The sequence below is a fragment of the Cyprinodon tularosa genome, unplaced genomic scaffold (genome assembly GCF_016077235.1).
Source record: "Cyprinodon tularosa strain WSP-4 unplaced genomic scaffold, ASM1607723v1 ctg863, whole genome shotgun sequence".
NCBI lineage: Eukaryota > Metazoa > Chordata > Actinopteri > Cyprinodontiformes > Cyprinodontidae > Cyprinodon > Cyprinodon tularosa.
This window is the reverse complement of record NW_024039633.1, coordinates 129,917-153,191: the sequence shown is the minus strand read 5'-3', so window position 1 is coordinate 153,191 and position 23,275 is coordinate 129,917. Positions and strand designations below refer to the sequence as shown.

At 39.4% G+C, this 23,275-nt stretch overlaps 1 protein-coding gene across 1 annotated transcript in view; it reads left to right on the top strand.

The window, feature by feature from the left end:
- The window catches only part of itga11a (integrin, alpha 11a), a 71,000-nt gene that overhangs the window by 4,836 nt on the left and 42,889 nt on the right, over positions 1-23,275 (top strand). Inside the window, exons 2-4 of the mRNA XM_038273228.1 lie at positions 10,498-10,612; positions 21,447-21,559; positions 23,115-23,206. Coding sequence (XP_038129156.1) covers positions 10,498-10,612; positions 21,447-21,559; positions 23,115-23,206 — 320 coding nt within the window. The remainder of the gene's footprint in view (positions 1-10,497; positions 10,613-21,446; positions 21,560-23,114; positions 23,207-23,275) is intronic.

Here is a 23,275-nt window from a genome sequence, read left to right as displayed (position 1 = left end):
GATCTGTACTTTAAAAGCTCAGTGGAAGGCTACATACCGGGTCATAAAAACATGTATATATCTGTGTAAGGCCATTTCAACCTTTTAAGGTAGACTGTAAAATTTGGTAGTAGGCTTATAAACCCAGTCAGGAGACATACTAAGGAAGAAGAGCTGTATTTGTATGTTTTTGTCCAGGCAACAGTCATACATTATGGAGAAGTTGATGCTTAAATGTTTTGTCCAAATACAGCTTAAAACACAGACTTGGTTGGTTTGTTTGATCAACAACGATTACCTTTCAACAATACTGAGATACCCATAGACATCTTTCTGTAAATAACTTTTCATCTTTCCCTTGATACAACATTTCTACAACCATTCTTTAAATAATATATCACTAAAACATGTTGCCCTCTGATGAAGGGCAGAAAGTGTCTTAGTGCCAGCATCACGGCCAGAAGCTCCAGACAATTTATGTGAGCTGTCTGTGTCAGAGAGCTCCATGTGCCATTCACCATCCTGCCCTCGTGTGTGGCACCCCAGCCTGTCAACGAGGCATCTGTGGTGATAACCTTCCTTGTTTGGATGGTTCCCATGGTAACCCCGGTATTGAGAAATGTGGGGCTTTTCCACGGGCTCAAAGCTCGTGCGCATGTTGGAGAAATTATCACCTTGCGGTGAGCGTGTCGGACCGGGTTCAGCCGAAGGGACGCAACCCAGCGTTGAAAAGGGCGCATATGCAAACGGCCTAACTGGATGACGGCCAGCGCTGACGCCATCAGACCCAACAGTCTGTGGCAGAGCCTGAGTTTCACATGCGCGCCTCTGCGAAAGAGTGCCAGACAAGCCCGAAAGGCTTCCTCTCTTTCCGCCGAAAGGCGCGCTCTGAACTCGTTGGAGTTCAGGGACAGACCAATAAAAGTGATTGTTTGCACCGGGGTTAGAATGCTCTTTTCCCGGTTTATCGAGAAACCTAGAGCCGCCAGATGAGACGTAAGCATCTCTGCGTACGTCATGAGCTCCGCTGGGGACTGAACTGCAATAAGCCAGTCGTCTATATAAGTTGCCAGGCGTACGCCTTTCTCCCTCAGAGGAGCGACTGCAGCCTCGGTGCATTTTACAAACACTCGTGGGCTGAGCGACAGGCCAAAGGGAAGTACGAGATACTCGTACATCTTTCCCTGAAATGCAAACCTGAGATATTTTCTGTGAGGAGGGTATATAGGGATGTGAAAGTACGCGTCTTTTAAATCGACGGAGATAAACCAGTCTCCGCGGCGAACAAACCGTATCAGAGCTGCATGGGTCAGCATCCTGAACGTATACTTTCTCAGATATGTGTTCAGAGCTCGCAGATCCAATATAGGTCGCAGGCCCCTGTCCTTTTTCAGGACGAGGAAGTACCTGGAGTAAAATCCCTCCTCGCTTTCCTCCTGGGAAAGCAGCCGGATTGCGTTTTTGTTCTGCAGGGAAATTATCTCCTCCTGCAAGATGTGTGCATGTTCCCCCCGAGCATGAGATTGTACTATGCCCCTGAAACGGGGTGGGGCTGCGGCAAACTGGAGCCTGTATCCTCTGGACACAGTCTTTATTACCCAATCTGATGCCCCGCACGCTCGCCACAGCTGGCTTTTGCCGGCTAGTGGGCCAAGGTGTGTTCCTGACCGAGCTCTTGGCGGTACTAGCTGAGGGAGCTGCAGCACAGCTGTGGTGTTCATCCGCGGCTGCCCTGAATCCGCTTCCTCTTTTGCAGAGATAGCGGCCGGTTGTGCCAAACGTGGAGCGAGGGCTCCACCTTGTGGCCTTATGTGCAGCCGCACGGCTGTGTTCTGTTCCTGTGTCATTTTCAATATGTTTCCCATATTTTTTGGTTGTGGCTGCACCCTCGGCTCTTGGCCTGGTTGTGCGCCAGGATATATTTTTATTAAAATTTTCTGAAGGGGGGAAAAAGAGTGTTTGGGCACTGGTGTGTGCTTGTAAACCAGTGTGGCTCCAACGAGCTCTCCGGGTGGGTCACCTTCCTCCTCTTCAACCGGCTCTGAACTGTGAGCTCTAACTCTGGCTCTGCAGGCCGTTTCAGTAGCCCTGAACAAGGCTTCGTTAACTGGAACAGAACATTTCTGGGTGGGGTTGCAGGTGTCTGGCAGTGCCTGCTCCCCGACCCCAAAGCCAGCTCCCTAGGTAGCGCGCCTCTTTTTCTTTGCGCTCGTTGTGACGGGAGAGGCAGTTTGGTTGTCCGGTGCAGCCGGCGGAACGAAGGGTTTCCTTCCCCACGATCCTTTAGGCTCGATGTGCTTCCCACGGTTGCGGTCAGCTGACTGCGACTGGGGTGTTCGCTTTGGAATGCAGTAAGCCGGACGGGCCGCTGCCTGGGCGGAAGCCTGGCGGGGCATCGCTGCCGGAGGAGGCTGCGTTCTTCTGGGCAGGCAGAGTTTGAGCGCTTCGCCTTCTCTCTTTTTCTCCTCACAGCGCTTTTGCATGGCCGCAACGGTAGGACCGAACAATCCCTTCGGGTCCACCGGTGTGTCGAGGAGATGGTTTTTCTCTCTGTGACAGGCTGGACAGGTTTAGCCACCTGGCCCTCTCTTGGGTGACCATCAGGGCCATGGCTCTTACGGAGGCCTGGACAGCGCTTCTGTGGAGGCGAAGGCATAGGTCTGTCACCACGCACACTTCTTCCCACAGACTTTCGCTCGGTGCCCCCGTCATCTGCTCCTGTAGCTCTGCTTGGTAAGCGAGAAGGAGAGATGAAGCGTTAAGCGCCTTCACCGATGCAGCCACCGCTTTGTAGCTCTTATCATTCAGAGCGGATTGAAAGGAATCTGCTTTGAAAGGGAAAGCGGGTCCTGCCGCTGCCACTGCAGGTTTCTGTGATGGGTGCAGGTGAGAAGCAAGCAGCGGTTCCACAGGAGGTAAATGTGAGAAGCCGCTGTCCTCCATGCCAACCCAATCCAGCGCTGACCCTCCCAGGACGGGGTTCTTAGCGGTGAGAGGTTTGGACCAGGACCGGGTCGCTTCTTCAATGCACTCCGGAAAAACCAGCAGGAGCTGCCTGGTGGAAGATTTGGCCTTGGGGAGCCTTTTCCCTTCATACCGGGATGTGGTGGTCTCCGTGAAGGTCTCAGGCCATTCAATGCCTAGCTTTACAGCCGCTCTTCTACAGACATCGTGTAGGTCCATTGCAGACGGGTTTGGGGAGCCGCTGCGAGTGTCACCCACCTCCACTGGCTTTGCAGCCAGTGGGATGATGAAAGGCCCGCAGTCCTGCTCGTAGTCGTCAGACCCGAGGCTAACGGATTCCACCTCCGAGTCGGATTCTGCGCCCGCAGGGTCGCAAAGATCCGGGAGGGCAGCCTCATCTTCCTCCGGGTCAGTTAGTGGCGCGACAGCGTCGAGCTGGTCCGCCCAACTGGGTCCGGTGAATAGGGGCTCTCCCTCTTCGGTGACAGTGAGCACTGGTGGTGGGGGGTTGGCTACCTCCATCACAGGGTCCACCTCCGACAGGCTAGCTTGGCGCGCTAGCCTGCGCCGACGAGATTTGAGGGAGAGCCGAGCACAGTGCTCAAAGCTAGCTGGCGACGTTATTCCGTCCCGGGCATGTTGCAGCCCCAGGCACGAAGCGCAGACAGGGAGGGTGTCTGCCCCAGCTATAAGGCTGCCGCATGTGCAAGCTCTAGCAGGTGGCTTGCCCTTGTCCATGGCGAGAACAAGTTCAAGCTGCCTCGTAAGCTCCGAAGATTAGAAAGCAGCTAGTTTGGTGACTAGTTGCCGCTGCTGCTGTTTGGTGACAGGCCAGCAGTGGAAAGGGAACTCGGAACAGCCTAATACTGTACTGAGTAGCGTTCGTTGACCGAGTTGTTAGCTCGCTCTGTGAACAGTTAAGCTAGCTCAATACTTGCTGTATTAGCCGTCCGAGTAAGCTTCTGGGAGCGAGAAGAGGTTTTAGACTGAGGATCACCAGCGTGACGTCTGTTTCTATACTGGGGATAAGTCCCTCCCCAGTAGCAGACGTCACCTCTGTGAGCCAGTCAGGACTGGCGTAATGTTATAGTGCTTCTGGAGACAGCGCTGGGGGGCGTGTCCCATAGTGAGATACCGAAACGAATGTTGAAAGAGAACCCCTTTGTTTTTTTTTTATTATTTTCTCATCCACACATTTGTTCCTCTCAATCTATATGCAATAACCCCTTATATCTTTCTGAGCAACAAATATCAGGAAGGGTTTAAAGCTAGAATATAAAACAAGCCAAATGTTAATTTGTACTACCGTAATTTATGTATGACCGATGGACATTTAAGTGCTTTATTGCAGTAATGTGCTGCTCCAAAATAAATCACTGAGAAGTTGATTTTGTCATTGCAAACTTCAGGCTTTCACCCTCTAAGTCAGCCATACATTTGTGTTACAGTTAGTGCTATATCCTATCTTTTGCAGCTGTGGAGACCTTAAATCCCCTCAGGCTTTTTGTTGGCTCTGATGGTTAACAGCTTGTTAAGCAGTGCCCAGTTGGCCGTTCCACGATGGGAACATCTGGTTTTCTGTACCCCTCAAAGTATTTGCTTTGGCGTAAGGAATGATGCCAAAATGTTTTAAACTATATTGTCCACTGTGAAGTAGATTGTATTTACAGAGGAAAAATGTTGGAAGGGAAATTCAACGGTGATCAATGGAAAATTATCACTCTATTGGACTTTATGAATTATTTTTCAACTTAAAACAAATGTGGTAAAGCCTTTCCACTGCACTGCTTCTGTCCTTTAGTTCTATGAACAGTTTCATTTCGTTTGTCGCTGTTGAAATCTTATTTTCTTTACAATTTATGAAAAACATCATCCAGTGTGGATGATCTGGGGAGACCTCAAACCCTTCTGTTTGCATAACGCGTCCATACGGCTGCTTTGTCTCAGTGGGTTTGTGGTATGACTCCAGCAGCTTGGTGTCAGGCCAAAGGTAGCAGAGGACTGTGTGGTTCACACCAGCAGCCCCTGCCTGAGATATATTTATCTGGGCATGGAAATCGGTACACAGGAAACCCGGCAAAATTCTGACCTAGTGTTCAAAACTGCTGATATTACCGAGAATATTATTCTCTGGCACATTAATAGCATAAAATGGGTATGGGGGAAAAATTCAGTGGCAGAGTTGGAATACTAGAATTCTTTGCTTTTAGAGGTTTAAAGCTAAAATGTAAGTTTTTCCAAAAATGGCTACACTTAAAAGCAATGCAGCTCGCTGCCCTCCATTTGCAAACATTTTGTTTCTGTCAGGATACACAGTCTGAAGGTTGATGCAGATTTTTTATTTTTAAAACTCACAAGCTTTTTTAGATCCTTACAAGCAGTTTTCAGTCACCTCTTATATCTTCCCGGGAAATCAGAAACTTCAGAGAGAAGTTTGTGGCTAGGATGAAAGACTAGCTGAACATGTGTTCCCCATGCACAATAGAAAATAAGGAATGATGGGTTTTATGTTGATGTCAACATTTATATGAAAATTGTGCATGGCAAAGATTTCTATTTATCTTAGAGATTTCATGATCCAGAACAAATGGCCACTGATAATAGCAATCAAGGTGTGGTGGAGTGATAAAGAAAAAAAATAACAGACTGTCAGCCCCGTCACATAATAGCTGCTGTGTAGTTGTGGTAAAGACTGTTTTGACATTGATTGCAATCACAAAAGTCTTGGTTTTGTCCTTGAATTTACAAATGCATGCAAAGAACCAGAAGTAGATATACATACTTTGTTGTGTGTTTGGACAGCTTATTTGCCATCCTAAACATTCCCTATCTGAGGAATGCAGGCAATTTCCCTTTTCTGTGTACAAGCCATTTTCCTTCAAGGAACACAGCTGCAGAGTAATCATGATCTGCATTTAAAATGCCAACAGCTGCACAAAGAAACAAATAAATGTCATCCACTAATAAACAAGGAAGAGCAGCGGCTTTGCATAATGTTGCACATCTAAAGTATTTGATAAATAACATTATGAATTACAGATGCTTTTAATAGGCATTTGTAACTATCTTTATGTACTTTTAATTTTTTTTTTGTTAACTTGTGTCATACTTTAATTAGCCACATTATCCAGATTTTGATTATTACTTGTCATGGCCCGCAGTGATGCCAAACAAAGAACTCTAGCAACGAGACAGAAATCAGTGGCATGCTATAAAAACAGATCTGTAAAAAAAACTCAAAAAATGTCATGAATGCAACAAATGTATAATCTCACTAAAAGGGAAAAAATGCATCCAGTGAAACCAGAAGTACTTTCTTTTGCATCTGCTTAATCCTATTTAAGGCTTCAAAAGAAACACAGCTGACAGGTCATAGATAAAGCTGGGAAGAAGTCAGGTTTTAAAAACTTTCCCAAGCCAAGAACATTTCACAGAGCGCTGTTCAATAAATGCAGAAATGGCAAAAGAATAAAACAACTGTAAATCTAACAAGACGTGAGCATCCACAGAGAGTTAATCTGGAGGGGCTCCTGAGAACAAGCATAGAGGGAAGACTTTTTCAACAAAATAATTGTTTACCATTCACTCAGACAAAGGCTTTTATGCAAGTGTGTCACAAAGGTCATTCTAGGGAAAAGAAACTACAAGAAGTCTTATTTACATATTGTCGTAAACCATGTTGGGAATGCAGCAAAAGAGTAACTCAAATTTTTTTGTCTTACATTTAGAACCCTATATGTCAAGCATTCCTAAAGTCGGTCTTTGAGGGCCGCTGTCCTTCAGGTTTTAGAGGTTTCCCTGCTTTAGCACAGCTGATTATGATGATTGCAGTTTAGCAGATTGCAGATTAGCAGTTTAGATGATTGCAGTTGTGCTGGAGCAAGGAAACCTCTAAAACCTGCAGGACAGCGACTCTCGAGGACCGACTTTGGGGATACCTGCTATATATTGTATTTAATCTCCATTGTGCATCAGCCTAAAACAGTATCCAGGCAGTGACTAATGTCGGTGGTCAAGTCGGTGGTATCATGCTGTGGGAAGGCTTTTATTCTGGGAGGGAAGCTGGTCAAAGTTGATGGGGAAATGGATGCGGCCTAAGAAAGAGGAGGACATTTACTTTACTTGAGGACAATCATCTTATCCTGAGCTTTCAACCAGAGCTCCACTGAATAGTTTAGATCTGGAGTATCTAACTATCTAAACTAATGGCCCATTTCTTCTACCAGGTGTCTGCAGCGCTGAATTACTTGCTGATGAGGGAATCATCCATTTGAGGTGTATTGGAGTTACAGGACAGTCGCTCCAGTCAAAGTCCAGATCTAAATCTATTTGACAATCTGTGGCAAAAGAAGAAAATTTATGTTTACAGATCCTCCCCATTTATACAGACTTAACATGAGCTTTTATACATAGAAGAATGAATCAGTCTCTCAGTGTGAAAAGCAAGGAAACAAACCAAAAAAGAGTTGCCAATTTAACTGCAAGACATGGTCGCTCTACCAAGCAGAGAATTCGAATACACATACTTATCAAACTTTTCAGGTTTTTATCGGTTATATGTTTTGAAAATTGCGCTTCCTTTTCCTTCCACTAATTAATTATACCATATCCACTATATCAATCACAGTAAAACGCATCACAATTTACAGAATGTGTAAAGTTTAAAGGGGAGACAGCGCTTTTGCAGTAGTTATCTATCTCAATGTAACCAAATCTGATTTTCTTTGATTTTGTTTGAATACTAACCAACCCTTTTAATCAATAAACAAGTAAACAGAGCACAAAAAAATAAATATATATTTAGTTTTTTATACATGTAATTTGGAGTTTTGCTTTGTTAAAAAAGAGAATGTTAGTGATTGTATAGACGTGCTATCAAATTAAAAGATTTCAGAATTTACTGAATACAATAACATAGATATAGCAAAACCATTTGCTGACAGATGTTATTACTATTTTTTTTCTAACTATGATTGTAACAAAAAAGGATTTCAGGAAGCACTGACACCTTGAACAGTGATGTGGCATCAATTTGCCTACATCCTTTCCCCAATTTAAATGCCATTATATCAACATCATCCTGTTACATCCAAATTAGGTTAAGACAAATTGATTATTTTTCCTTCCTCCGTTTTAAACATCAGGAGCACATTTTAGAAAATTTGTTCAGAAGGAGGAAGTTGGACTCAAGGTGAAACAAATCCTGATTTGCTGTCATGGTTGGTAACAGAGATAATGTTGGTTCTCCCGTTGCTCATTTAATCTGCTCTCTTATCCATTGTAGTTGAATCTGTAACATGTCTCCAAGCTTTGCTGAGATTTTCTTCGCCTCTTAAGTTTCCGCTTGAAGAGGAAAAGCTGTAACATAATCAGAGGGGATTGAATTGATTGTAAGTGAGGATGTTTAGCGTAATGCTAAGAGATTCAATAAGCAGAGAATAGTGTAGAGCCACAGAGATAAAAGCAGAAGCCTCCATATTTTCAGTGCAACTTAGTTAGAAAACTCTTTTATTTTAGTTTTCCTTAAAAATAGACCACTGTCCATCACTGAGCACAAGTATACTGTACTCACAGGAGCTGGAAACTTCAGAAAAGTCAACACCTAAGGTTAATCTAGATGGAAACGTAGTGAGAAATATTTTGTTGTAACCGCATATATGTTTCTCTTTTTCAGTAGGTAAAAGTGAAATGATGTCATTATCATTAACAAAGCTATAAAAATGGGGACATTTTTTTCTTTGTCTGGTATTTAATCAAAAGCATATGGCCAACGCCTTACTTGGGAAATATCAAAGTGACAAAGGAGACACATAATACACAGATGGAAAAAATATATATTCACTTTAATCAAGTCCATACTAAAGTATGTCTTAATTAATCCACTTTGACAAATTGATGTATATTTAATCTATCAAGATGAAAACAAATGCATCAAGGTGTTTCATTTTGTGATTTATTTCGCTCATGTTTTCTTTTCAGCAGATATAAACTTTAATGGCTCAAGCTAATATTTTTGGAATTATATTTAGATGAGGTGGTTTCTAAACCCTGATATTGTGAGATGATGATGTGATGATGTGATCCCAGGGGTATAAGGAGTTGAATGTGCAATGAAATGAATTAAAATAATAAACGATAATAAATTTGATTTTTATGTCCAAATATTTAATCTTAGGGGGTTCACCAGCCCAGGGCACTGATATTTTTGGGGTCAAGGCTGGAAATCTTTTGGAATGCCTGCTTTTGATAGTCCTCTGCAGTCACACACCGTAACATGAATCGACAAAACTTAAAGCAGCATTATGTAAAGTTTAACTATTAGCTGACATTGAGATTATATTAAGCATTAATACTCAGAATAGTCTGCTCTCCTCAAAATCAGACTTGAGAGGTTCTGAATGTCTGTGAATGGGTCATGTGACCTAAAGCTCCATTGTATGGCAGTCTAAACTCCCTTTAAACATGAGAGCTAACTAAGCTAAAAAATGTTTTCCAAAACAACAGAAATGACTCTTTTGGTTCTAGAGCAGGGATAGCAGTTATCATTCCGAGGGCCGTTGGTCACATTTAGATGTGTCTCTGCTTCAGCTCACTTGATTCAAACATAGAATTAATTAAGCCATCTAATTAGAGTGTTGGACCAGGAAGATATCTAAAGATTGCAGAATACCATTAATACCTAATTTTGACATTCCTGATGTAGAGGAGTAAATGTCTTTACAAGGAACTTCATGACTTCTCAGTTATTCTTTAAGTTTGTTAGACGTTTTCATAATAAGTGCAATCCAAAAGGAGATAGGAAGAGGAAGGATGCTTTTATGCTTTTAGCATAGAGACCTCCCAGCGTTCCTACCTGCTAAGTAGGAGCTTTACAGCTGCCCACAATCCTTTGCGTAACAGAACGCTAACCTCACAAACATACATTATTTACTACATTTATTGTGTGTTTCAGATGTTCATACCTTCATATGTTTTGGTTTTACAAAGGAGAGCTTCAGCCATTTGCTCCATTTTAGTAACTTCCCAATTGGACCAGAGTCACTCATGATGTCCATAAGGCTGAAGGCTGGAAGGGATAGGAGTTATGAACAGGGGTCAGGAGCTACAATTTGATTTATTCATAATGAGCTGGACAGCCAACAGTGCAGTACTAGGAGGTACTTTCAGGGGCACTACACTTGACAGGCAGGGAGCACCACTTGCTCCTAGTGGTGAAAGGTTACATAGTGATGCTTTATATAGCATCCCAAGGTAATCATATATTTGAATCAAGTGTTTTAGGACACCTTTAAAAGATTAGGGTTAAGAAACAGTGATGCACACTTTCTACTTCTAGGATTTTACTTTGAATGTAAAGCAGTGCTGAAACGATGTCTTCAAACCTTAATGAACTGAAGAAATTTTGGGAGAAAGGTTGGGCAAAGAGTCAACCACAACACCAGGAGAGATGAATATAATCATGCAGAAAACTACTATATTAATGTAGCATAAGCTTGTTCTACAAACTGTTGAACCATTGATGATCTAATGATAAAACTTTTCTTTTTTTTTAAGGGTTCCACGACTGCTTCAATATTGACATAAAGACACCAAGAATCATCAAAGGTCCTAAGCAAGCCCAGTTTGGATACACTGTTCAGCAACATGTTGCTGCAGGAGCAGATAAATGGTAAGGGACTTCAATGATTTCTGCTGCTTCTAAAACACAGGAGACACAATATATATTTCATCTGTGCGCTTCCCACAGAAGAATAACATTTTTGGATCTTTAAATATGGAGATTACTCTCCTTAAATTGAGTCCTTGATAATTCTTTGCAACTTAATCAAACATATATCTATTGTAAGCAAATCCAGCACCTCTACAACTTGGTAAAACATCTATTTTTTATGGTCACTATAAGGAAAAATATTTTGCTCACATTTTAATAATCTGAATGCTGTGATATAAAGTATGTTTATGGCTGTACGGGATGTGTGTTTCTGGCTTTTGTTATGCAATAGCAATTCACCTGGATGGTTTTATTCAAATGTTCTTCTTTTTTGTAAAGATTTATGTCCTTGCCTTTGCAATCTTAACTTTAGTCATTGAGATTTCAGGGATCAAAAACATTAGGACTTTAGAACAGATGTTGACAAGCTGTAGCAGTGAAATACAGTTGCACTTGGCAGGAGGACAGTTGGATGTCTCTTTTCTTTTCCTTCCCTGGAAAGATTCAGATCTACTGTATCTCTCCTGGGGTCCTCAAAGTTTCCTTCTCTTAACCTGAAATTGGGAAACAAACTGGAGCTCTGACCTGAATTCCTCACATCCATCATATTACCTCATAACCAAAGCTCATTCCTCCTGCACACTATTATTAGGTCCACTGGCTCCGTGTGGTGGCCAAAATTAGATTCTGGCATACCCAAAATTTCTGCTGGCAAGTATTTTTTTGGCTTTTCGTCAAGTTCCAACCTTTTTTTTTTACCTTCAGTAATAATGTTACGAATTAGAACCAAACTTAGATACAAAGATACAGTTGTATTACCAGAAACAGAGTAAACTCTGAAGCTTACTTATAAATATTTGTTATCATTTTAAGCTACTTTATCAAACTGACCACTATAGTTTGTGTTTTATTTAAACACAATTTTCTCTTATCCCTCTTACTACAACATACAAATTTTTTTTATTTAATATATTTTACTACCTGAGGAGTAATTCACACCCAGTTACATTTTTAGTCTTAGCACAGAGGTTTAAATGGATTTAAGTATGAATTTTGACTGGATCATTCTAACAAATTTATTTGCTTTTATCTAAACCTTTTTTTGCATGTATGATCGTATATTAGTGGTATGAGGTAAGTCGGCTTTTGTGCAGAGGAACAGTGTTCAGTGTGATTTTCAAGGTGTTGATCAGTTTTTATAACTAAAGCACTTCTCTTTATTCCTCACCTTTTAATCATACAGAGTGAGAGCAGCTCAGACAACTCAGATTTTATTCAAAGGGTTCAGAGTAAAGAGGGGTGAAAAATAGATTTATGTGGCCTTTTTCAGTTAAATAAAGCTTTAAAACTTTGTTTAATTTTCCTACTGCTCCACAACTGAACAATATTCTGTGCAGATTTATCACATTAGACTCCAATAAAATTCATTAATGCATGTGGTTGTGATTTGAATTGAATATAAGGATGTTATTTAAATAAACACTTTTGCAAAACACTCTGTACTTTCATCAGTTATTTTTCCTAGCTTTGTATGTTTGTTTTTAGATTAGACTTTTTTTTCGTAATAAACTCCCAATGGCTCTTCCACTACAAAATGGAATCTTTCCTTGGTTGAAGCTCTCAAATTAACCATTAATATAGCATAAAAACAGAGTTTTATTTAATCATGCAAGCTATTGCTGCAGTTTCCCTTTCAAAAAAGACATTTTATTACTTCACTTAAAGAAGTGGTTTAATGTCAGTGTTTTCATAACTCTGTACTGCTGTAGTTAAAATATTTAACTTCTTTTCCCATAAGTTTTTAGTGTCCCTCTTAGCCAGATAACTGCTCTCTTTGACCTCTGAGCTGCCTAAAGTATGAGGCCTGTGTTGTTTTATGCAAGAGAGCATGTGAAAACTAAGAGAATGGTAAATTCATACAAAGGACAACGAGACTACAGAAGCTGGACATAAAACCTTATATTCTGGGATTTCTGGTAAAAAAAATAAAGTAGATGCTTCTACATGGATTGGTTTGAGTTAGACTATGTTGCTGAAATTTATGATCTGATCATGTTTACAGACAATAAAATGTTTTAGGGAAAAAAAGAGATGTCCTTACTTGTTTTAAAAAGCCAGTTGTGGATTGGCGGTCAACATGAAATTAGGATCGGGGCTCTAGTGGTTAACTTCAATTTGAGGCCTTGCGTAACTACGATGACTCCATAATTACAAATAGTCAGAGGTAAAAAAAAAAAAAAGAAGCTGCCTAGGCTGCAAGTTTCATTTGAACAGTACATGCTGCACTGTGAAACACAAGCATTTTTTTTTCTAAAAAGTGGTGAGCAAACCATGTGTTCTAGAAGTGAAAAGTGCCTGATGAAGCTGACGTGTGTGGAATGAAGGACACCAGAGACACTGCCTGAACTGAGGTAAATGTCTGAGAATGAAGTGGAAACATTTTCTTTTCTGGAAAACGGTTTTGTACAGACTGCACAAAGCTTACACGTTGGTGGAAATTGATGATAGACACCCTCTAATATATTTCTTTAAGCCCCCTTAAATAGTATATAAAATGGATACGTTTTTTAAATAAGTCTGCAGATTTCAGTTTGTCCCCTGTTAAGTGTTTGTTTCCGGTTCTTGATCAGCTGACATCTACTGCATTGGGTATCCTGTTTGTGTTATTCTTCAGTCCGTCTGTTTCTCAAGCTGATGACTCTGTCATCCTGAGTTTTATCACATAGGTCTGCTCTTTGGACCAACAGCTGGATACTTACTCATCCAAGAAACAGTTTGTTTGCAAACCTGAGGAAATATACAATAGTGTGACAGTTCTCAGCTGGAAGACGAAAAAATCTTCCTTCGTTATAAGCTTTTTAACCAAGACTTGGGATAAAAAAAGCTTATATAGGATTGCTGTAAAATACCAGGTTCACCTTCTGCATGGTTTAATTGATGAAAATTAATGAGAACGAACAAAGAACTTTTAATGTACAGAAGCCCATTTCTCTTATACCCTGGCCACGAGGCTGGATAAGAACCATGCTTATATTGCTCACATGAACAATGAGCAGGATGGTAAGTGAGGTAAAGGAAATATTCAAAAGTTAAGTTAGGGGGAAAAAATGAGTTTTCGGGTTAAAACAGCCACAACAACCTTTAGACTCTGCCTTCATGCTAATGAGCTGTTTGAGGAGGATGAAACAAAATAATGCTGTCCTCCATTGTAAATATAAACACTGCTGGTTTTTGACTCAAACTTTTTGCTTTGGTCAAATGAGACTAAAATTGTGTTTCCAGGCATCAGATACTTATTGTTTTGTGTAAATCCTGAGTAAACTACCCGTACTCCTCAAAGAAAAGTACTATGAAGGATTTTGATACCATGGACCTTTTCTCCTAATTAGTCTTTTATCATTTACCAGAAAACTAAGATTGCATATTATCGTATGTTTTAGCATGGGAAAAGCAGACAGCATTGAGAACATGGGTGCAAACAATTAAGCCCCTTTTAATTGTTTTCTAGCATTGAATGATTTTACCCACTGAATTGATTTTAATATTAAAAGTTCATTGTTTTTCCTATTAAATGATTTTGATGTAAGATTGTATATATATTTAATTGTTGATGCAATTAAATATATTTACCATGTGTACCTCTAAAACCATTGTATATTTTATTTCTTAAAATATTCTTCTTAGCTACTGCCTCAAAAGTAAATATGCCAAGATGTCAACAGAACACTGGACACAACACATACTGACTGATAATGCTGCTTTATGCCCAAATTAATAAGTGTTAAGCAAATCTACTCATTAGGACTTAATTTTTAGATACTTACAGAACACAAATTTAAGATCTAAATAAGAATTAAAATAGGTCCAAAGTCACAAAATTTTTACTTTAAATACTTAGAGTGGCAGTTGACAAGGTTGCAGATCTATGATTATCTTACAAGTTATGCAACAATCTTTTTTATACCTTTGGCTTCAGATTAAAAACCAAATTCCTTTCTAAAAAGTGTTAAAAAGTTTTATGTTGACTTAACCCAAGGAGAGGTTGACATGTTGCTGCGTTAAAAAATGTCTTTGATTGGGAATTTACCAAAGTGTAAAAGGATGTTTGGTCAGTTCTTTTCTGCAATAGGTACCAAGGTATCTAGAGTTTTTCTTTGGCATGGCAATAACTTACATCATTACAGTAGCTGAGTAATTTCAGTTTTAATGTTATGAGTTTAATCACATCCATGACTGTAAATGACGGAGCATTAAATTTTAGCAAAGATTAGTTAAAGATGAGCTATTACTGTTATGTATTATATTATACTTTAGTGCTTTAAACACTTTCAATACAGACTCTCTTCTCTGTTAGATGAAAACAGGCACCCAAGTAACAGCATGGGTCTCAAATTTTTATTTTTCTACAGTCATACTAGTTCTGCTCAACTGAGACTTGACCTCTGCTCATTAGATGCACATTGGAGTCTATGAAGTCTTTTGCTGCTAGTCTGAACTATTTCTGCTTTATTCTACTTTTTGTAGAGCAATGCAAGATGATTTCTATAGACTTCCGGAACAAGCTGTAAAAAAAAAAAAAAAAGAGTTGTATTTCTGATACCATGAGACTTAAGTTCTTAAGCTCGAGTTTGGTGTTTGATCAACATATTTTGGTAATGCACTTGAAGAGCAATCAAAGGACAGATGAATGCACTTACTGTATTTTATGCCAGAAACCTTTACAGAAGTTCTGCACTTCTTCTTGTAAACATATGACACTTTTGATTATATCTTGCAAATGATATTATGAAGTATATTTCATTTCCTGTTACAAAAAAAAATAAATAAATCAACACAGTCACCTGAAGGGCCCCATGCGTTTCTGTTATAGCATTTCTATACAAGGTCATAAATGGGCTGCAGAGTGGTATTGTGCTTAGCACTTTAACCACACTCTTAAGGTGTATTTTCACTATGTCTTCCAGAATTCCCACCAGAATCAAGTTTTCCAGAACGTTCTGTTCTACCAACGTCTGTTGTGTTTGTTTCCACTGTGGGGTGAAAAAACAGGCTGGTTGTGTAAATAGACCACTGATGCTGAGAATGTCCTCTTCCTACTAAAACGATGCATTGCTTTGGAAATGTACTAAAACCTAAAGTTGAAATAAATTTAACCTGTGAATCTTTTTTTAAAAATATTTGCAAGCACAACTTTCCAACTCAACCACCACAGTAGTATGAACTGAATTAAGATGATAAATATGTAATCAAATTTGAATGTGTCCATATCAATGGGTGAACTGGGCAAATATTTCTGACAAAAATTTAGACCTATTGGTTTGTTTTTTTTTGTAAAGTGTTTTAAGATGGTGTTGTTGTGAAACAGTACTATATAACTGCGGAAATGAATCAAATCTAGAGAGATTGATCACAAACCACTGCAATAGCAGAATTAAAAAATTTAAAACATCAAAATCAGACAAGTAATTACTGCAATTTGTATGCCTTTTATAGTTTAATATCTAATTTAGGTCGCTTCAAACTCTTTTTAACTATTGAACTGCCATGCATCTGTTAGTGTGGTTTGATTTTCGAGATTAAAGTCTAACAAATGCTCACCCTGAGAACTAATGTATTGTAAGGAAGTTGTAGTTGGATTCCTTTTTGGTCTGGGAACTTAGCCTGACTGCAGTAATATAGTTTGGCATCACCAGTTTATGTTATCATTTATTTAAATGCTGTATTAGGGTTATAAATTAAGTTTGTTGAAAATATTCAAAAGAACATGAAGGTTGTTGTAAATAAAGGGTCCTTCTTTAGCGCTGCACCGATCTTTTCAAATTCCATGCCTGCCAATAATTCCCTTTAAATGTTAAAAGAACAGGAACATTTCTGCAATTTGTCTTACAATAAACTGACATATTAGTCAGAGTTGCAGACTCAGTAATACGAGCTGTTTAACTTATCAATTCTCAATCCTGTCTACTAAGTTCTGATCATGATATTTCTTAGTTGTGTCATACAAAGCCATTTGCAAAGATTTTCTCTGTTCCTCTGAGCATTTTTTCTAAATAACGATGTGTTTTATCATCATGGAAAATGTAAATTTTGTCCAAATAATATCTGACATGCTGAATGTGCCAAATTACAGGGAAATTAATGGGGACAGTAATGTTCTTTCCGTGGGCACCATAAGTACATGTGCCAGCTTTATTCATCCTCCGGAAAAAATGTTGCAGTACTTTTCAATGGCCATACATCCAATGAGCCTGTAATTATATGACTAGAAATGTTTATTCAAAGAAAAAAAACTAAGGCTAAAAGTCTGTCTGGGGCCAACAGTTTACAGTAACCAAAATGTGCATTTGAGTGCATCATGAGTTCCATCTCTGCCAACTCGATGCTCCCAGGCATTCTAGTAATGCTGAAATAAATGTCTTTAGAAAAAAGTAGCAGGCCCATCACAATTCACTTGGTTTCAGAGTCAGCATTGACATAAAAAAAGACTTATCTTGTTAATGTAGATCGATGGAATGTCATGAGCAAGCGTGACAACGCCATAGAAAGCTCTTGTTCTGGGCAGGGATGTGGTTTCACAGCGTATACAGCTCCTCTCTCCAAGTATGAAAAAGTTGACCACATTAATGACAGCCTGGGCTTAGGATGGCACTTCCTCAAACCCCAGAAATACTCTGTTTGCTGGTAACCATGACAGAAAATGTTCATCATTCACTTTGGACCAAGTTATGTTTTGGAGCAGCATTTTTGTCCGGTTAATACATGTCTGTTTTTTCCTCCAATAAAATCAGATTTAAATCAAAGGCGGGACCGTTTCTGCTTAATTCATTGAGGTAGAAATGTCCTGAAATGAACTTAAGGAATCATAAGAGACACCCATAACTGAGGTAATGAGCAAGATATTAATAGCAATGAAAAAAGGAGCACTGAATAATCCACAATGCTGAAAAGATTTCCAGATTCTGAGAGACTTTAAATGTTGGCTTCACGAACAATAACACTCATGCACGCTTCCATGTGAGTCACTCTTTGATGTCTGGTGATGAACTGCTTGAACATTTCCCCTTGTCTTCTGTTGTTGCTGCAATATGTCAAACTCTAACCAGTACTAGACCTCAAGGAAATATATCCTGGATCAAGCTCCTACTGAAATTCAAGATCAAAATAATCTGCTAGAGAGTGGATAATGCAAAGCTTGATTGTCTCTGATTAACTGTTTGAATAAACCAACCATTTAAAAACTTAAGCATATAATATCAGTCATTCATCCCATCAATGTCTATGTTTCTCTGGCAATCATTGGGTCTCTCTGCTGTCAGGAAACAATGCATTCAATGCATGAGCTATTTGTGCAGCATTTTGAATAAAATATAACCATTTTGTAAGAGTGAGAGACCTCAGAATTTTGCTGGTGTGTTTAGTAGGCATAACGGCAGAAAATGACTGGAACACCCTGCTAATGCAAGGGAAAATCTTCCACTCTTAATTCTCTTTATGAGTGGGGAACCTTATCCAGTATCCTACACTTTGCTGCAGTCTAAACAAAACACTCAGATTTCCCAAAAATATATTATGCAACATTCACCATGCCCTGCTTGATCTGGCAGAATGCCTCTCCTGCGTATTTTAGGTTGTAAAAATACATGAAAAATCTACCACTGTGAAGTCTTTCTGTGAAGGGCCCTTGTTGAAAATTTTCAGCCCGCTTCTCTTAACATTCTCTGGTGCCATTGTAAAAAAACTGCCACTTCTTATTATGTAACCACTTTAAAACCTTTAGATAAAGTTATAAAAAAGTTAAGATACAGCCTCATTGTACAGCAACTGCAGTGCACATGGTCAATGTAGCACTTGGGACAGTAACCCTGACACTGGAGAAGGGGCTCAAAACGATACTTACGGTTGGTTGCCAGTGGGAAGGGAGCCAAATGCTAGTTGTTGGCTGGTCGACCCATGTCTAAAAAACCCGGTTAAGTTACAATTTTCAGTGGGAAAGAGACTTAACTGTTTTGTTTTAGCCATTCAAGGTAACACATGAAAAGAGCTAACATCCTGTGGGGCTTCTGGATACAAAGAGACAAAATAGTTGTGGCCACCCAACCAGACATTGTGATCATTGACAAGCAGCAGAGGAAAGGTGCAGTGATCGATGTGGCCATCCCAAATGATGTAACAAATGAAAATGGCAGCAGATCTGATAAGACTTAGGATTGCTGTTTCTCTGTTATCGATGTTGATACCCAGCTAGACATGTGTTGTGTATTAAAGATATACGTAGAGTTTGTAAACTGAAATAGTGGCAGGCAGACTTAAAGCTAAACTGAACCAGCTGGTAACAGACAGAACAGGCTGATAGCAGATTTGAGAAAGCAGATAATAACCTTAGCTGGCAGGTTAGTGTTGGGCTTTCAGGAAGTGAATGATACTCTGGTGGCAGGAAGGTAGGCAGTGATTGCAGGTAGGCAAGAACCTCATGCAGACATGGAGGAGATGATTTGGTGGAGACTGACAGAGAAACACATGTATTATTTGGCATGATTAGTTGTATAGAATAAGGGTAATTAGCAGAGAGGTAGGTGCATCTGCTCACTCTGACTGATTAAAACAGAGCAGACGGTGGCGTACAGCCAGCCAGGATTCTCACATGTTTGTGAATGCACAAATACATAGAGAGAATTCAGCTTGCATGCTAAAACTAAACTTTGCTTTGTTGTTAAAATTCAATACATTACTTTGAGATTTGTGAATTTAAATTTTTTTCATTTTTTCTGAGATCAAAAGATCAAAAGAAGGCTCACTCAACCTTGCACTTAAGACATGTAAGTCAATTTCTACACTGCCACCATTAAGTCTGTTATGAATATATCCATGTCTGTGTGGTTTGAGTCATCTTCAAAACAGGACAGGTCCAAACTGCAGCAAAGAATTTGGTTTCAGAGATGATAATTTATTCTGACCATGCACCTTTCGTGCATCTATCACCAAAAAAAACAGCAACTAACATCTCCGTCAATTCCACACATCCTGGTAAGAGGGTGTTTAAACTTTTACTCTCAGGTTGGCTCTACAGAGAGCTAAAGGCAAAAATGAACCAACAAAAAGAGAGTTTCTTTTCCTTGCTGTCTCTCTGGTAAGTATATTTATGCCATTTATGCATTTTGAGCTTTGATAACCTACCCCTCTTATATCAAAAGATGGGCTGAACTTGCACACCTGAACATACTAATATCATTCTGTTTACTTATACAGTCTTTTTTTTACTATCTTTAGTAGTTTTCCTATTATTGCTCCAGTCTCAGACTGAATGTTAAACAAAAGAATTTTATGCTGAAAGCAGGTTCACCGCCCATCAAATAAAGAAAATACTATGGGGGTCTGTCGTAGCAGGATTCATCTGGTTTATCTACATTAATAGTTTGCATGAGGTTAAATGTTATTTTCTTTCAAATTTAACAAAACATCACAAAACTGGCTGGATAGTCAGACACTTTACAAATACAATAAATGCCCTAGTTATGCAAACAGATATATAATAAAAAACAAATAGAAGTAACATGGCTGCTGACAGGTAAAGGGATTACCAATTATATTTTCATCGGGGTATCTTTTAGTGGGTGGTATTATATAACAGGTTATCTTGCCATAATAAAAACAGGAAAAGTAAGGATATCAGTGAGTCTCATTAGAGGCTGATAAGGGGCAAATTGTGATAACCTGGATCTAAGGATCCACAAAGCTGTAGGACTCATTGGGTATTTCTTGTCTACAGCTGGCAATATACATGAAAAGCAGTGAACCAGTGGCATGACCATGGGCAGATAAGGTTTCATTTACAGTAGTAGCCATTCAAAATTTCACCACTTTCCTTGATGGGCCCTTGGCTGGTCCTTGGCTGGTCCCCTACACTTTCTTTTTAATCTTTCCTTTTTAATCTTTTAATAAATCTTTGTACTAAAATATTCTTTCTGTCATGATTAGTGGACATTAAGATCTATTGAGAAGCATCATCTCCCGGTCAGACCTCATCAGTGAAATGGTGGAGTCTGAGTAAAAATATATGTTGGGTTCATGCAGGAGATATTGCTGGGAGTTGCAGGGCATTGGGCTTTAATTCGGCTGGCATTTGACTGGGAAGGGCCATTTTGAATTGCTGCTACTATATGCCCAGTGTGGGTTAAGGTTTCCCATGTGGAGATGCACCAACCCCATAAGTCTTGTGAAGTCTATGTATACAAGGGAGATTGCTTAGGAATGGTGTGTGGAGCATTATAGTGTTTGGTTTGCCTTCAAACTTCCAAGAACTCTAACTAAATAAGTACTTATAAGACATTAACTTCCATTCGTACTTGATACTGTGAAAAAGAGTAATACTCCTTTACTCATGTACATACTGACAGAATTTCTTCTTTTCGTGCACACGTATATCTAGCAAAAACGTAGTCCTGATATTCTTGAGATTTTTAAAGAACGTTGTGTAGATAAGCAGGAATTACTGGCTGCACTCACTGGCTGCTGGGTGTGACTCTGTGGAAGACTCCTTGAATATGAGACCTGTGCTTCTCAGCATAAATAAACAAAGAGAGGTTTAAGATCTTCTGAGTTGACCTGGGTGTTTGGAGTGGGTCATTGAGTTTAATGGTTAGTCATATTCCCTCAGAGAGTTGGTTATAGCACAAATATTGTGTTTGTTAAAAAAGGATGAATAAGAGATGTGCTCTTGTACTGTTTACAAACTGTAGTGCAAATGAAGTCTGTTAAGCAAAATTTCTTACCTATCAACTCTCTGTTTTTGCAGGTTATTAGTGGGAGCGCCATATGAAAACACTGGGAATTTCCAAACAGGGGATGTATATAAATGTGCAGTTAACAAACGAACTAATGGCAACAGTTGCTCAAAGCTCAATTTAGGTAAAGTATTACAGATTCTCACTGCATCATTATCAACATTTCTGCAGTTGTACTGCTTTATAATGTTTAACTGTTGTAACCAGGCCACATATCCAGTAAATTCTACATCAGTAGGGTTTTGGAAATGCTATAAAATATTGATGAAATTAATTTATTTAGCATGTATTTTAAACCTGATTTCACCATTGTAAAATAGAAAGAATCTGAAGTTTATATTTGGTTTTGAATGAAATAGAAAACCATAAAACCTAACACTTTAAAACACATATGTGTAGCTCCCAATATTTTTATGATCTGGAAGTGGAACCGAGGTCAATTTGGTTTAAAGGAATTAAAGAGGACTTTTCTCCGAAATTAAGTGTCCAGATTAATCTAAAATGAACTGGTTGATGGATGGCATTCTTGCACTTATGCCCCCCCCCCCAAAAAACCCCAATTTAAATCCATAAACTATGGCCGTGGTGGTGCCTACAACATATTAGCCAATTAATTTTGCCTACTGTTGAAAGTGGATTGGCTACTTGTTTGTCAATCAAGCAATTTGCGTAGGTGTCGCCTTGATGTTATTCACGTAGGCTCCAACCGTAACTCACATGCTGTCTGGCTAGTGGTCCGCCATTACGCCTAAGTACAAAGAAGTACTCCTAAGCTTGTTCACTGCTGCGGCTTTTTTTGAGCTAATTGTAAATTGTGGAGAATCTAAGCTTTCTAAATATTTATAACATGTCTTTATTGGTAAAATTTTAACCGCTGTTATTTTCAAGCATACTGTTGTAAATACACAAAACGGAGCATGTTTGTTATGGCAGGCAGATATTTCTAGGCATCCAATGCATAATAAATATTAAAAAAATATTAAAAATATCTTTAAAAGTCTATTTTCTCATCAGTGTACGAGAGGGGATGTAATTCTCAGCAGGCAGATATTTCTGGGCATTACAGCGGCGGTGGCGTTTCCAGCATAGAGACGGAGGGGGCACTGACGCATTCGCACAATTCAAAAACATACAAACAGCCGTCGGAAATATCTTCCACGACAGAATCCTCTTTCATGCCTTTAATATATTGAGTTTGGACTTCAGAGGAATTTCAACCCACAAACATCTACCAGCAGTTGTATTTCAATATATTCTATGGTACACAGTACACAGTTTATTATTTACCTTGTAAATAATAATTCCAAGATTGCCTCTCTGCCAAAAGGGGCTCTTATACCACAGTTTGACAATCATGGTTTCAGATAAGTGTGTTTATAAATGCCTGAGTCTGGGTACCATACCAGTCATTCCACTTCTTAATGGTTTATGTATACTTCCATGTGTGTATTTTACCACACATTTTTACTGCCTGCCTGTTCATACGGCTTGCAGGTGTATTGCTGGTTGGCTAATCAGTTGAAGTTTAGCCTCATAAACATTTAGATCTGAAGATGTGGACACTAGTTTGCCTGGCCAGACAGCAATAACAAACCACAGTCCCAGATGAGAAAGCCTGTATTTGCATGCATGAAGCTGTTCATCCGAGGCCCTATCATTGAAATTCTTTTTCCTTCAAGGAAAGATATCTCTGACCAACGTATCAGAACGAAAGAACAAGATGAGGCTGGGTATGACGCTCGTGTCTAACCCCAAAGACAGCAGCTTTGTGGTGAGTAGGGATTTCAATAAAGCCATGGATCTTTGAAACATATTTATTAAGATTGCAGTTGTCAAGATA